At 34.7% G+C, this 15276-nt stretch overlaps 4 protein-coding genes and 3 non-coding genes across 7 annotated transcripts; 1 reads left to right on the top strand and 6 right to left on the bottom strand.

Annotated features, from left to right (window-relative positions):
- Nucleotides 1-588: 588 nt before the first annotated feature.
- Nucleotides 589-1447, bottom strand: LOC17882156 (basic leucine zipper 43). The gene has a single exon (XM_006288689.2). The coding sequence runs from the start codon at nucleotides 1391-1393 to the stop codon at nucleotides 842-844; it is 552 nt and encodes a 183-aa protein (XP_006288751.1). The 5' UTR covers nucleotides 1394-1447; the 3' UTR covers nucleotides 589-841.
- Nucleotides 1448-7591: 6144 nt separating this feature from the next.
- LOC17884339 (E3 ubiquitin-protein ligase CIP8) lies at nucleotides 7592-8909 on the bottom strand. Its single transcript, XM_006288084.2, has one exon. It carries the CDS (start codon nucleotides 8859-8861, stop codon nucleotides 7851-7853), a length of 1011 nt encoding a protein of 336 aa, XP_006288146.1. The 5' UTR covers nucleotides 8862-8909; the 3' UTR covers nucleotides 7592-7850.
- Nucleotides 8910-9072: 163 nt separating this feature from the next.
- Nucleotides 9073-9144, bottom strand: TRNAD-GUC. Its single transcript has one exon. It is a non-coding gene; the product is annotated as a tRNA-Asp (tRNA).
- Nucleotides 9145-9344: 200 nt separating this feature from the next.
- Nucleotides 9345-12827, bottom strand: LOC17884030 (probable tRNA (guanine(26)-N(2))-dimethyltransferase 1). Its single transcript, XM_023781496.1, has 12 exons — nucleotides 12497-12827; nucleotides 11937-12203; nucleotides 11708-11795; nucleotides 11478-11599; nucleotides 11223-11362; nucleotides 11068-11140; nucleotides 10889-10977; nucleotides 10708-10813; nucleotides 10406-10618; nucleotides 10123-10317; nucleotides 9953-10030; nucleotides 9345-9862 (listed from the first exon to the last, which is right to left on the bottom strand). Exons 1-12 carry the CDS (start codon nucleotides 12590-12592, stop codon nucleotides 9578-9580), a joined length of 1752 nt encoding a protein of 583 aa, XP_023637264.1. The 5' UTR covers nucleotides 12593-12827; the 3' UTR covers nucleotides 9345-9577.
- Nucleotides 12828-12952: 125 nt separating this feature from the next.
- Nucleotides 12953-13026, bottom strand: TRNAI-AAU. The gene has a single exon. It is a non-coding gene; the product is annotated as a tRNA-Ile (tRNA).
- Nucleotides 13027-13115: 89 nt separating this feature from the next.
- On the bottom strand, nucleotides 13116-13189 carry TRNAI-AAU. Its single transcript has one exon. It is a non-coding gene; the product is annotated as a tRNA-Ile (tRNA).
- Nucleotides 13190-13276: 87 nt separating this feature from the next.
- LOC111830117 lies at nucleotides 13277-14460 on the top strand. Its single transcript, XM_023781392.1, has 2 exons — nucleotides 13277-13425; nucleotides 14134-14460. Exons 1-2 carry the CDS (start codon nucleotides 13313-13315, stop codon nucleotides 14318-14320), a joined length of 300 nt encoding a protein of 99 aa, XP_023637160.1. The 5' UTR covers nucleotides 13277-13312; the 3' UTR covers nucleotides 14321-14460.
- Nucleotides 14461-15276: the final 816 nt, after the last annotated feature.

The following is a 15276-nucleotide window of genomic DNA, read 5'->3' as shown; positions in this document are numbered from 1 at the left end:
AAACCCCAGATTCTTCTTTACAGTGATGACTTCTCACCTACGGTCAAATACTAATGGGCCAAACCAAGGATAGAAGGCCCATTAATCTTGCGCGCTAAACTTTTTTTTTCCTTTTTTATTTTTAACCACTTTTTGTAATCTAATTTATATCATAAATGACATTTAAATAAAAAAAATAGTAAAAACGTACGTAACCGAAAAGAAGAAATTTCCTTTTACTTTACTTTGTAGACACTTGTAGAGAGAGAGAGGTCATCAGAGATGATAAGTTTGATATCTAGAAAGATCATCCTCGAACTATTTTCACCAAGAATGCTAGCTGCATTATCATTCACCATACCAAGAACCCTTTTAAAATTAATTTATGCTATAATTCTTATTCAAATATATATATATAGAGAGAGAGAGAGTAAAAGTTGGCTATTGAGAGCAATTGGGGTGAGCAGGGTCGGTGGTAGTTGTTTGTTTGTCTTCTTTTCTTTCTCTCCTACAATGTATACATTAAAATATATATTCTTAATTCCTTTTTCAAAAATTTATTCATTAATTAGAAACTATAATTCTTTGTTTACTAGAATTATCTTCAAATGGAAGAAGAAAATATCCATCTCAATTTATTCTTCTTTTCTGCTGATACAATATAACAGAAAATAGAAGAAATCTGATGACAACCCACCAAGGATAACAAATAAAACCCCAAACTTTGGTACGTAGTTAATTAAACCGTTAAAAAAAAAAAGTGATGCCAAAGAAAGAAAAATATAGATAGATTAATTAGAGAGGCAGAAACTTCAAAGTAATTAATGTTCTTGATCTCGATCACAAAGATCGACGTGACGACTCATGATGGATGATGACTTCTTGGATCATCTGTAATAGAAGAGAAGTCTTCATCCATTGAAGAAGAAGATGGATACTTCTCATGGATGCCTCCTCCAAGCTTCTTCATGGATGTGATCACTTGACGAAGCTCCAAGTTCTCCTCCTTAAGATTCAAGTTCTCTTGCATAACGTGATCATTGCTGTCGGAGACTTGGTTAAGCTTATCTAAAAGCTGGTGGTTCTCGCTTCTAAGCCAAGCAACCTGTGACATAAGCTCATCTAAGTGTCTTTGCTTTCTCATTCTTGACCTTCTTGCTGACTCTCTGTTTGATACCATACGTCTTTGCTTTCTCTCGTTGATGACGAAGATTCCTTCTGTTGCGTCATCTGAAGTCGTAGAGTTGTTGCTTGCCGGAGATTGTAGGTTGAGTTCTTGATGAATCTGAGGGTATTGGAGCAGGTTGAGATTGTTGTTGGTTGAAGGGGTTAGGTTGTTGTAGTAGTTGTTTAAGTGGAAGTAGTCTTGTTGTTGCATGTTGTTAAGACTTAAGCTATCATAATTTGGCTGCATGGTCAACCTCTATATCTCTTTTCTTGATTAGAGCTATAGCTCAAAGAGGTTGAGTTAATGGTGTGGAGATTGGATGAGAAGGAGTGTTTATACAGCTGAGAAAGGCATACAAGTGGACCACACTTTTTTTTGGTGCAAATTGGTGGCTTTCGTGACACATGCTTAAGAAGGCTTTGCTTTTGAATATATAATAATTTAGATTATGTCGATCGAAGACACTTGCTATGGCCATGGGCATGCCTTTTATTGTTAACAATTATTAAGTTTACATATCGAAGTTATTTTTTTTACTTATTTTCTTAGTTTTACATGTTGCTACATAAAATCGACGATGACTAATGTAATAGATCGATAAACAGGTTTGAAATGGAAGTCCCATTGACGTATATATTGGCTATTCATTGGTTCATGCATGAGAATGAGAATATGAGATCTAGGGAAGGCATTATACATGCCTTATGCCTAGCTCGTATTTTATAATAACCATGACTTGCATGCATGGTGTATCACACATTCATATAAATTCATAAGTTATATATATGTGTCTGTGTGTGTATCCATATATATGATCATGAACATGGAGGTGCTAGATCATCATACGATTAGTTTAATAATCAAATGGTGGCATCTTGTGTCCGATGCATGTGAGTCTATAGCTAGGAGATGGCGCCATAGCCATTTAGTGGCATCTTCATGATCATGATTGAACTGAAAATTGTTAAATTCTATGTATCATCATGCCCATGCATTATGATGATATTGACACATGAGGACTTGGATACCATGTATACATGTTGTGGATAAAATCAAGCTTTCGATCAATGTTATGTGCTTACATCAGAGAGAAAGTTTGTAGTTTCTAGTTGTGGGGTTTCAAAATTATTTTAGTTTGGAAACAATGCTTTTGTTAGCCAATACATAAAGTGGCAATGATGCCAAATAAGTCAATTTATAAAGTATATATGTTCTTTATTTGATTCTAACATCTACACACAAACTTACTCACCAATTTCTCTTCTTTCCTTTTCTATAGAAAAATAATAAAAATATTATCTCTTGGAGCTTTAAGATTTGCTTCTCTTCTTTACTTCATTATCATATGGTTTTCTAGCGTAGATTTGTGGAGGTCCTAAATAAAATATAAAATATGGTGTCTTTGTATACTACAATATTTCTTGTCATTTAAAACTATTACGTACAGTGATCAATTATAATTGCAATATAAAGACTCTAATTCGGATCACTCGATTGATCAACTTGATTATTCATCCTCGATCCTTTAACCATGCACATAATATATGTATGGGTTATTTTTCGTTTTAAGTGTTATGTATGTTTAATCTCAATAAACCAAGTCATATATTAGATCATGTTGATACAAAACCTTGATTATTACTTGCGCCAACTCGTCTTATATTATATATAGATATATGTGGTCAAAGACCAGCATTAACAAAAACCAAACCAAACAAACTTCTTATACTTTCACAATGAAAGCAAGATGTGTTAGGCAGGCTTGGCTTGTCGTTTTATGATGTTCATTACAAAAACAAAGGCTATATAATACATTTGAGGAATTGATGACTCAACAACCACTTAAAACCACACACACACTTGCATAATGATTAGTGATTACAAACTAAAACCAATATGTCTTTCCTAGCTAGAGTTACTAGACGAGTGTTATATCTTGGTTGCTTAATAATCAAATATCAAGAAACTTGATTGTTAATTACCGAACGCATATATGATCATTTTGTTGTAAACTGTCTGAACTTTTCTATAACGAATGAAATATTAGGAAATCTTTTTTTTTCTTTTTTTGAGTTTTGTCCTATAAGTTCCTGACTTTATGATAAGCGCAATGGAAGTTTTTGGGAAACTCATTAACAAATGGAGAATTCAAGAAATCTTCTTTGGTCTCCTCTTTTCTTTCTTAATTGCCACTACTCTACTATATATATTAAAATGTATCCAACTTTTTTAAACTAAATATAACAAAAACAAAAAAACTTAGGCATGCATGGGTTCTATATTATAATCCCTTTGTAAAAGGCAATTCTAATTTTAAATATGTGCATATTGATGATATTGGTCCTCTTGGGTGTTGCTTGAAAGTTATACAGTCTGGAGCTTGTTTTTTCCAATAACTAATTAAGTTCGGTTATTACTACTGATGCAATATAACTTACTATTTAAGGAAACTACATATGTAAGAGACATGCCTAGCTAGTACTTTATGTTGAACATACAATATAGTGTATTTTTAAGTCTCTGGACTGATATTCATTTGAGTTTTTACTTAGTTCAGTTCAGATCATAGATCTCCATATGTATGAGTTTATATTTTGTAATGTGCAATTCACAAGAATTTGAGTGACTTAAACTTTATTTTGACAGCATGGTTTAAATTGCATGTTGATGCAAAAAAAAAGAGTGCGACTGTGTTGGTCAAACAAAAGGCAAATATAGAGATACCATCAAAGTCATATCATTCAGAGACAAAGTCTATTTCATCTTTATTTCAGTCTCATGTCCTTTGCACGGTTTGTTCTTCTTCCACAGCCTCAAGTTTTTTTTTCTTCTTCTTATTATATCCTTTTCAACTTTTTTTTTTCCAATTTGCTTTTCCTTAGTGTCTCCTTTTTCTGATAGTCTTTTTAGTAATACATATATTTTTTACTCGATTAAATAAACTTTAAAAGTATTTTTGAATGTTTCATTGTTTTGGTCCCATCAATGACACTACCACCTGATATTGCCCTACCTTGAATATTCAATTCTTTACCAAATAATTCCCTCAGATCTTCAATTCTGTTAAGAAAACAAAAACTAGTTTTCGTAACTGTGTTCTAATATAATTAGTAGTACCTACCATGTATAGTACCTACCATGTGAAATATGTAGTATCTAAAGGCAGTTCAGACTTCTAAGTATATATATAGAACACTATTTTAGTATCTTCAATACACATTTGTTCGAACATCAAGTTTGACTCGCTGGTAATTAAGTGTGGTAATAAAAGGTTTTTGATTTGTTTTGTTAGATTCGTCTGCCCCTTAAATACCAAATATGAAAATTTGGAATTCCATTGAGATCTTCTTGGTTAAGAAAACTCCAAATATCATCAACATATTAATTTATCGTTATACTGTTTTTTTAATGAAAAATGGATGAGGTCATGATGGTACAACTGATTGGTGGATTAAGGATAAGCCAATCACCAAAGCAAAGCCTATTATATCATCACACCTTTTTTATAATTCCACACCTTTTGTTTTTATGAAAAATATTGTAATTATATACCCATAGTTTATACTTTGGTATTTTTCGTCCGTACCTTTAGATGAGTCTATCCAATTTGCCGAATGAAGAATTCTCTCAATCATATTTCATATATATATATATATATATACACCTAACTTTTTATTATTTCTTCGAGGGAAAAAATTGATCTCATGTTTGATAACCTTAACAAATATAAGAAAATTACGTAATATAAAATAACTAAATAACCATAATAGTTACGATTATGCTATAAATTTTACTACTGCCTGCAGAAAGATTACAATTGTCAAATGACCCACTTGTTCTTGCCTAATTGTGCTTCCATTTGTTTTTTTTATAGATGTTTTCTTAGGTTTTTAAAAATTTATTAGGATGCATATATAGCTTTTGTATCAAAGCCATATTATCTGAGTATGGACACCAGCAATAATTACAACTTTTCGCCATGCAAACTTAAATACATTACACAACCACAAATTTTGTCTACCATCATCTAACCTCCATGAAGATTACTGTAACTCAACTCGTGTAAGATGTTACAAGAAAAGAAAAGAAAAGAAAAGAAAAAAAGAATAACAACATAAAATCACAAACTTCTGTGCCATGAGATTAGACTAGTCTGAATTTTGATTACCGTTATACATTTAACTTTATAATCTTGTCTCTGGTTTATTGATTGCCTGGAGAGTAGTTAATATATATGCATTTTGGTATAGAAAGCTTAAAGAGAAGAGAAGAGAGAATCCTAAGAGACAAGAAAACAAAGTGGGAGAACGTCACTGAAGACTACTCGAGCGCAAATTTCAATTACAAAATGATTGAGGTAATAATTATCAAATGAGACATTTCAAATGGTGTGATGAATTTATTTTTGATGTGATGTTATTCACCCACTCCAACTACAACAAATACGTTTTATTTTAAAGTTTCTCATCTTTTCCTTTACAGTTCACTTATTTAATCCGTTTGTTCTACACAAATAAAGTTGAAAACGTCACAAAATGTTTTAGAGATATATTCGCGTGTTCGAGGTCGTGTTTTCATGAAAATATTATGTCTATACCATGCCGTCTGCTGATTCGTCATAAGAGGAACATGATCTAAAACAAGATAGATAACGCAGTCTATCTATGGTTAGTGGTTGATGTGAACGACTAACTATCTATGGTAACCTTTTAGATTTCATAGAGGAGGAGCTTATATTTTTAGAAAGTTAAGAAAATTTATGTGTGGAATGAGACAAGAGACATAATTATTGCATGTGAGAGGATAATCAAATAGTGTTGAGCCAAATGGGCATCCAAGAGCCAGAGAAATAGATTTTCCAACTTTCATTTTCTTCAAAAAAAAAAAAAAAATTAAAAAAAAAGATCGACACTCAATGTTTGAAGTTTGGCTCTTTAGAAATGTAAAGTCACTATAGAGAAAAGAGCCAGCCACTCGCTTGTGAAAATGACTTACGAACTTTAGTTTTTTTTTTTCTTTTTAAACAATCTTAATCATAATAGGCTTTCGGTTCATATTTGAAGTAGTTAATTTCAATAGACATTAAAATATAAAGACTAATAATAAATCATTTTTTTAATTCTTGATTTATTAATTATTACAAATGATGAGAACCGTTAGAAAACCGATTCTACCACATACAATTCTCTCCCATCCTATTAAACAAATTACAGATTATTTTTCTTTCTAGATATACATCATTTCATTTTCTCAATATATAATCACGGTGAACGACTCTAAATTATGCATCGTTGTATGTCTCTTATAAACTTGTTTCCTTAATCTGTAAATTAATTAATAAACCACAATATATGTGTGTTGAATCCCATACCATTTGGTGTAGAAAAATCAATTATTCCTCAGTCAATCACTCGACTAAGGAAACTTCCACAGCAATTATAAGTCGAGAAAGTAAAAAATTATAATTAATATCATTTCAAAATAGCTTTTCTAGTTTTACCCAAGTCCGATTTTAATGATCCCATTTGTATTTAAATTTGGGAAACAAAATGTGGATATAGATAAGGATCGTATGAATATCCAAATATTTATATCCAAATATTTATTTATGTAAAGACGTGAAGAGAAAAATTATATCGGAACAATATATACATAATAAAGGTAATTTCCAACCAAAATTCTAACATTTATCTAACTTAGTGAATATTTAATAGTAAAAAATTATACAAAACAATATATTTAAACCACAAGCCAACATTTCTGTAGTTTAATGAGATGTTTTTAAGTAATAATTTTTTATGTTATATATATTAAATAAAATATATTGTTATCTAGATTAGTATAAGTGTATAACCCAATCAGGAGAAAAAAAGAAAAAAGAAAAAAAAAAACCCCCAATCAAGAGAATGATCTCATTTCATGCGTTTTCCACATATTTAAAATATTTGTATTACGCATACCTGAATTTTACTGCTTTTTAGAGCTGACTAAAGGTTTACAGATAACAGATAAGAAAAAAGAGCTGACTAATGAAATAAACGCAATTTAACCGCCTTTTAGAGCTAACTAAACATTTTCCGTCGATCGGATATAACTTTTAACCAGAGATGATCCATTTTTACACTATTCTTTGGTGGACTGGATATACGGAGTATAACCAACAAGAGACAACAATGAATCTGCTCAATGGGGTTTTGAGTGTAATATCTCTTTGCAGCTTCCACCTTGATATCTATATTCCCGCCCATCAAAATAAACCCCAACATGATGGATCAAAATCTTGTCCACTTAATTTTATATAGGCCACGAAGTCACACATATGCCTCTATTTACAACATCTCTTACTGATACAAATCCAAACTGAAATGGTATTAAAACATCAACGGGCCTTTCACGTTGAACAGTCTAATCTTTCACTGGTAAAGTGTAGAAGCATCAAAATCATATCAGAAACAGAAAATATATTCATATTTAGAACTAATCGAAGTCAGATCAGCAGCAATTCCTCTATGATAAACAAACTGTGACTGCAATTATCAGCAAAGTCTTACAAGATATATAAAACCTAAATAACTTACACAATACATGGCTGCCAATGTATTCTTCCTTTTAACTATGACCAATATGTACATCATAGCAACCAGAAACAAATCATTTTACCAATGAGGCCTTACCAAAGATCAAAGCACAATTACTTCTTCATCTACCCGGACATTGACTCCATTGCCAAACCGCTGCTACCTCGCCGTTGTGATCTCCTAGTCCTTTCATACTCAACATCATCCGTAGGTAGCTCATACCGACAAACCGGGCACGTATTCCTTATCCCCAACCAAGGTACTATACAATCACCATGATAGAAATGCTTACAAGGAAGCCTCTTAGCTTTCTCCTCAACCACAATATCATCTTTGCAGATCGCACAAACAATGGTGTTCCCGTTGCTCACTTGTTCAGAGGTAATCACCACAGCAGGAAGATCATCAACCACCCTTTTGGATGCGGGAGGACTTCCCACGACTCCATCCTCGTTATCAAACATTCGTGCTAAAACCGCATCGTACTCTCCATTGGTTTCGCCATCTTCATATGAATTAGCTAGATAGACGCCGAGATCCAAATCCATCATATCTTCGAAAAAACTGTTGGCATCCCACAACAATTGCCAAGCATCATCCATTGATGGGCTGCTACTAACTTGAACAGGCTCTTGAACCCAGTCAATCGCGTTGTGCAAGTTCTCCCATTCGAATTCTTCATCAAGCACCATAGCTTCTTCAGATAGATTATTATTATTATTATACTCAACACGAGTACCAACTTCTACCCGACCCGAATCAATTTCCCTGTGAACCACTAACCCACCTGAATCACCCGGACCTGACCCAGACCCGATTCCAAGCCCTAATTCTATATCCTCCTCCCAGATATTGAAACCACCGAAACTACTACTCACCCTCTGATTCGAACCTATACGAAACTCACGTCCCATGTCGATCTCGTACGACTCTCGATCAAAGAAATCGATGAATTCAGGTTCCGCCTCCATAGAAACCGATCCAGAGTCCGAATTCGAATCTAAGAAATGGTAAAACGGATTGAAATCCTGTTGGATACCAGATCGAGGAACCTCAAGGGCGATTGAGCTTCCACCGCCGCCTTCTTGCTCTGCTTCGACGTTGATAGCACAACCGAAAAGTTTCGCCGATGACATTGCTGAGCTTCCCAGAGAGAAGAGGTCAAAAAAACACGGAGAAAATCAAAAAAATTCGAAGAAGGAAGATGAAAAGATTCGTATCTATTATACATTAAACAATAATTAATTAAATTGTGACGGTGTATCTGTATTAAACTTACACTCGTGGGCTAAGATTATGCCACGTAATAACCACAATTTTAGAGAATGGGAAATATATAAAAAATAACGCCGCTGCCGGGGATCGAACCCGGGTCACCCGCGTGACAGGCGGGAATACTTACCACTATACTACAACGACTTGTTTGTTCTTTATCCAAATTTATTGTTAATAAAAATTATATTTGTAATATCGTGTTAGTCATGCCACAAACAGAGTTCAAGAGATAATAATGATACTATGCTTCTTATCAGTTTACACATGATTTTTGCTTTTTGTTTATGGATCTATACTAGGTTGCCAAAGAAGCAACTAAACTAGAAATAATTATGAAAATTTGAAATTATAAAAACACTGAATTAAATAAAAGTGTTGCCTGTTGGTGATGAACAGTTACATATTACAATTGTTTGTTTTTTTAATAGTAGGTAACAGATCTTTAGAACCCCGTAGACTTTTTTTGTTCCAAGTCTGCAAAACAGCAAAAGTGCTTAGAATATATCAAAAACGCAAAACTCTGATGACAATTTTTTTCAAAAAGGACAATGCAAAAATCTTTTAGAGGCAATATCCCCTATGATGTTGAGGCAATATCCTCTGCTGTCTTTTGGCGTTTAAGATCTGGCTCATCCTCGTTGATATCTTCTTGAGTCTCTTCTTCTTCTGCCCCTGCTTCTTTGTGATTGCCGTTGAGATGACCGTTAACTGCTTCATGACCCAGAAGCGAGACATGTTTGCTTGTGATTGTACGGCCAGCCCTGATCTTTGGACCCCAATGTTTCTCTGGGTTTGGTAGAAACCGAGCTACTTTCTTCGCCTGTGCTTTGCTAAGCGAACCAGCATGGCGAGAAAAGTCAGCCTGTCCAAAAGAAAATAATGTAAAGATTCAAGCTCAATACTTTAAATAGAATCTAGGAAACCATTACAACAATGGCTAGTGAACTAGGACCTGATGTGATGGTTCTTTAGATAGAATCACACTTCCAGGATGTTCAGGTGATTGCGGTTTAATGGGATGATTTTTCACCTACAACCAAACAAAACGAGTTCATTCATTATTAATGAGGAAAAGAAACTTTGAACTTATTTGAGTAAAATGAAGGAACGAAGATGGTTTACCCAGCACCGCATGATGTCCCAGATAATCTCCATTGGAGCATCAGTTTTGATCCCAAGCGGGTTCACATGGGACCCTGAGACACGGTACTTTGCATTAATTACCGCTGATCGAAACAGAGCAGCTGAAGGTGAAGTACATTTTAGCGTCGCAGAGAGACTATGAAGGCTCAAAAAGAGTGGAACATCTGGCAATTCCTGGAGACAAGCAAAACAAATATAGGGATTTAGAGAATTTAAGCCAAACCAAAAACTAAGATTTACAGAGTTTGGAGGAATGTTTTGCCTCTGAGATTGTTGTAAGAACAGCACAAATTCGGTCATAAGCAGGATATCTGTCTTTCATGGATTTAACACCGTTAAGTATCGAAGTCACCCATTCTTGATCGTGCATTGGAGCAGACCATATTGGTCCACCCATGTTATATTTCTTTCCACAGTGAGTGCAATCCTGAGGAACAACAGGACCAACTCCTGGTAGATACCTCACACTGTTATTCTGTAAGAAAATTGTAGAAGAGGATTATCAGAAAAAGGAGGCTTTCAGTAACTAAGTAAACTAAATATGCAAAGAGACAGACACGAAACCTTAGGGAGAGATCTTCCAACAGATTGAAGATGAAAGGAATCACAACCAATGCACTGATAGACGTATGAGAGCTTTAGTGGAGTGTTTTTCATTGCACTCGCCGAACTGCATTTCATAAAGCTTCAGTCTTTACTTTGCCTCTAGCTGAGAGGAAGTGTTTGAAAAGAAAGGATAACTCACGTGTAAACGCGGACAAAAACACGGACGTAGAAATCCATTTGGACTGATAGAACTGGAACAATATACCGTTTATAGCGATTTGCATGGCTCTGCAATCAGTATGACCAAAGTCAATCAAAGAAAGCTTCCCGACAAGAAATACTAATAGAACGGTGTTTACCAGTAGCTAAGAAAATTACCTCGATGCTGGCCAGGAGGATCCGCAAAGCCATCTCATGACAATATTTTCCTTTCAGTGGATAAGAACCATATCTAACAATAGACAGATTAGAGGCAGTTAGACAAATTAAGGATATTTGTTTTCAGAATAAGGTAATCAAGGGGAAAATCTCACTTTGAATAGCAAACCTCGCCATTTGCCCCACATAACACTGCCATGTCAGTTGCTGTACACATTAGCAGCCCACCATCAGCAACTGATTGAACAGCTGAATCAAGGAAAATGGACGGGGCACCATATGGATCAAGATCAACCTAAGACATCAGTGAGCCAAATCAGTTAACAGAATAATGCAGTCAATCAGAAGAAAAACGTCCAAATCTTTTGACAAAATGAGTATAAGATTTTGTAAAAAATTTGAATGCATACCACATCAAATTCCTTTGGGTTGCTAAGCATGTGGACACGAGCATCAGTAAGATGTGACTCCACCTTTGAAGTGGACATCAAGCCATTGAACTTAATGTTTCTCTGGCAAGCTTCAACCGATGCTTTAATAGGAAAATGGTAACACTAATATTATTCTGGGAAGTTAGGATAGAAGAAAAGTTGCGTTTCTAACATCTTCACAATCACAAAAGTTAGGATGAAAATATTACCTGGGTCATTATCCAAAGCCACAACTTGACCAATTCCTTCAACTTCACGAGCATACCTCAAAGCTCTTAACCCTGAAGCTGACAGGGCCTATAAAATGCATAACACAAGAATAAGTTATCAACTCAAAAAAACGATATAAGAAAACAAAAGTACAACTATAACAGCCAGAACTAACAAACAAAAATATATAACAGTCATAGACTCATAGGGGAAAGAAGATAGGTAGACCTCAAGCACTCTTGGTGGCTTGAGTTCTCTTCGTGCAGATTCATATGCGATCTTGGGAGCTTCCTTTGGTTCATCCTGAGATGTTACTTTGTGTTCTCCATTGGTTTTACCATTATCCTCACCGTTTTCAGTAGGAGTTTCTTCCTTGGAAGTCTCAGAGACTTTCCCAGATGATCTAGCTCTTTTAGACAACATCGCCTCATGCTCTTGCTTGCGTTTGGATATAAATGCCCTTAGCACAGCAATGGACATGTCCCTATTGTTAACCTAACCATAAAACAATAAGCACTTAGATTTAGCTCACACGTACATCCAAATGGATTCATAAAAAAACACTATCTAAGGAATTCTAACTTAAGTGTGTGCTAGAACTGCTTCTAAGAATATGGTAATCATTAGAAACACTGAATTTAAATTCTCAAACAAAGATAAAAATGCCCCAAACTAATACTTGATCAATCTTAAGATTTCCCTTGACGTAATTCAATCAATGATCACCAAAAATGAAGATCCTTTGCAACAAATCAAATCCAATAGCAACAAGAAGGCAAAAATGAAACCTGAGCTTTGTTGAAGAAGACTTGGTTCTTCTTGTGCATTAGGACCTCAGCCTCTCCTTCCTTGATAACGGTATAATCATTTAGATCTGTTTCCATTGCTGATCTCAGATTCTTCGCTTTAGGGGCCAAAGGTTCACAAATTGAACTACCAACACGAATCTGTAACCCGAACTGCAAATCACAAAGCTTGAAGCTACAGATATGTGAATATATATGCCGAAACCTATCGACTTGTTTGAGTGAAGCTTGAATAAACCCTATCGCTTCTCCTCTTGTTGCAGTTTCAGAGAGAAGGAAAGGTGAGAGAGGCCGTACGGAGTAAACTTGTTTAAACCCTACAAACCATTGCAGATATTTTGCTCTTTATTTTTACTTTAGGATGGGAGTTGATGATATCAAAACTTATGGGGTCAAATTGAAAATAACTAAAAAGAGAGAGAAACAAAAATAAAAAAATGGCCTATACAGGGATCGAACCTGTGACCTTCGCGTTATTAGCACGACGCTCTAACCAGCTGAGCTAATAGGCCAGTTGCTAAGACTTCTCTTCATCAGGTATACAACACACTCAAGTAATGATAAAAAGCTAGATATTCTTTCGCTGAGTTACGTAAAAAAGTGGCCTATACAGGGATCGAACCTGTGACCTTCGCGTTATTAGCACGACGCTCTAACCAACTGAGCTAATAGGCCATGTTTGGTAATCGTTAGATTGATACAATACTGTACGTTGGTAATGGGAGAAGGATATCATTATCAAATTAAGAAGAACCAGAGGAGAGCAAGAGAAAGGGGAAGAAGAAGAAGAAGAAGACGATGCAGAGCTTAACATCAAACGAAGTTGCGGGTTTCGCAGTAGGAGCTCTGCTTCTCGGTGCCACCCTCGTTGCTCCTAAAGTTGATGCTTTCATCGCCGCTTCTCAGAGAAGGTAAACAAATCTTTTTTACAAGTTCATTTATCTCATAACACACACAAAAACCCAATCTTTCATGTTCTTAGTGAAACCCATCTCATTTAGTATCCAATTATGATGAACATGTTTGGATTCTAGATGAACCTATTTGATTAATGATGATTCTAGTAGCTGCGTATAATTGTAGTAATCAAGAAATTACTTGCTTGATTGTAGTAGCTGCGTAGAATTGTAGTAAGCTGTTTGGTTTACTTCTCAATTTGCTGAAAATCTGAAAATGATAGGACTTTAGGAGTTCTTTTTTTTTCTTTTTTGTCATGTGTTGTTTGAAATCTCAACCAAAGTATAGATTTTGAAATCAAAAAATTCATATTGGGTTATGCTTGTAGTTTCACTCTCCAGTAGAAGCTTTTTTTCTTCTTAGTTCTGACCATGTGAAAGTAATGGTTTCTTCTTGGTTCATATGTTCGTCTTCAAAGAATGAGACTGTTTTAATTTGAAGGTCTTCTCACTATGTTAAGATTCTTGATTTTGATTATGGTTTCTCAAGTTCTTATCTTTGTAATGAGAGAGACCGTGTAAGCATCTGATCTTAAAAGACTGTTCATTGTGTCTACAAGAAATGTTCTAAGAATGTTGTCTGTCTATGGCTGAATGAAACTAGACTTGTTCTTGAATCTATATCTTATTACAATCAGATGTTTCTAAAACAATTGTTTGTAGATCTCTTGGCATGTGCCGAAAATGTGGAGATCTTAAGAGCGTAGCGTGTGGCCGCTGCAAAGGAACAGGAACGATCAAATCAGGCGGATTTTTTGGATTCAGTGACTCATCGAATTTAAGATCAGTCGCTTGCGATAATTGCCAAGCCAAAGGTTGTTTCCCTTGTCCCGAATGCTCAAAATCTTGACCGTTTTCTAAGGTAGAATTACAGAGATTGCTTCAATACTAAAACTACTTTGTTTTCATCTTCTTGACCTATATGATAATGTGTAATCAGTCCATCTGTAATGTTGAATTTGAGAAGCTTACTGCACCAATTCTTGATCAGTTGCTGGTTTAACCAAATAAGGCACTTTGATTAGATAAACCGGATGCTGGTAGATTCTTGATATGGTTAACGTTAACCGGTCTCGTTCGGTAATCAGAAGTGCTCTTCTAGTCCTTCCATTCCGTAAGCAAAACATTAGGTGGGGTTTTTGGCAGTTGATATAACCATAATTGGGTGCAAACACTTATTTTTCAAGAATATTGTTTAACTTTAAGTTACTTTGTTTTCTTTTACTTTTTTCTCAGTTTGAATATGAAAAATATCAACCATTTTTTTTTGTTTATGGGTTAAGTGGATTGGTTTATTTTTCTTTGTTTTTGTTTTCAACACAATTTAGAAAGAAGAAAAAAAACGTACGTGCGAAATGAAAATTGAAACCATGATTTGGTAAAACATTAAAATAAAAAGTATAGACGGTGTTATGATATTTAAAGAAAAGTAGAAGGGTAGAAATGTTAAAAGACATAGCGTAAGACAAGTCACTGTTAAAAAGGAGGCTTCGGCTCAGCGAGCACGTCTCCGACAGAAGTCTTCACTCAATCATACCTCGACACGTGTCCGTCAGACCACATCACCCATCTTGTTCTGTAATAATTTCACTGTTATGATTCTCTCTTCTTTTTTTTTTTTTTATAACTTTTACACAACGTCTTTTTACGCTCTGTAAATCTGTACGGACTACCCACGTCACCTGAAGTATTTTTTATTTTTCTTTTAGCTTCTAAATTCTCTCTGACGAGAAATAAAAATATACAAAAGTTATTTATACATTTTTTTAGTGGCTGTGAGACGTGTGTTTAAAAGTTTCCTAATTG

This window comes from Capsella rubella, unplaced genomic scaffold (genome assembly GCF_000375325.1).
Source record: "Capsella rubella cultivar Monte Gargano unplaced genomic scaffold, Caprub1_0 scaffold_6, whole genome shotgun sequence".
NCBI classification, from domain to species: Eukaryota; Viridiplantae; Streptophyta; class Magnoliopsida; order Brassicales; family Brassicaceae; genus Capsella; species Capsella rubella.
Note: the sequence above shows the minus strand (reverse complement) of the source record. Positions and strands in the feature narration are given on the sequence as shown.

Bases quoted from the DNA above. Each gene is read 5' to 3' on its own strand.
- LOC17882156 (XM_006288689.2), bottom strand. From the start codon at position 1,393: ATGCAGCCAAATTATGATAGCTTAAGTCTTAACAACATGCAACAACAA.
- LOC17884339 (XM_006288084.2), bottom strand. From the start codon at position 8,861: ATGTCATCGGCGAAACTTTTCGGTTGTGCTATCAACGTCGAAGCAGAG.
- LOC17884030 (XM_023781496.1), bottom strand. From the start codon at position 12,592: ATGGAAACAGATCTAAATGATTATACCGTTATCAAGGAAGGAGAGGCT. The intron at 11,363-11,477 runs GTATGCATTCAA...CTGATGTCTTAG, and splicing joins ACCCAAAGGAATTTGATGTG to GTTGATCTTGATCCATATGG. The intron at 10,619-10,707 runs GTTTCGTGTCTG...ATTTTCTTACAG, and splicing joins TTGGAAGATCTCTCCCTAAG to AATAACAGTGTGAGGTATCT.
- LOC111830117 (XM_023781392.1), top strand. From the start codon at position 13,313: ATGCAGAGCTTAACATCAAACGAAGTTGCGGGTTTCGCAGTAGGAGCT. The intron at 13,426-14,133 runs GTAAACAAATCT...AATTGTTTGTAG, and splicing joins ATCGCCGCTTCTCAGAGAAG to ATCTCTTGGCATGTGCCGAA.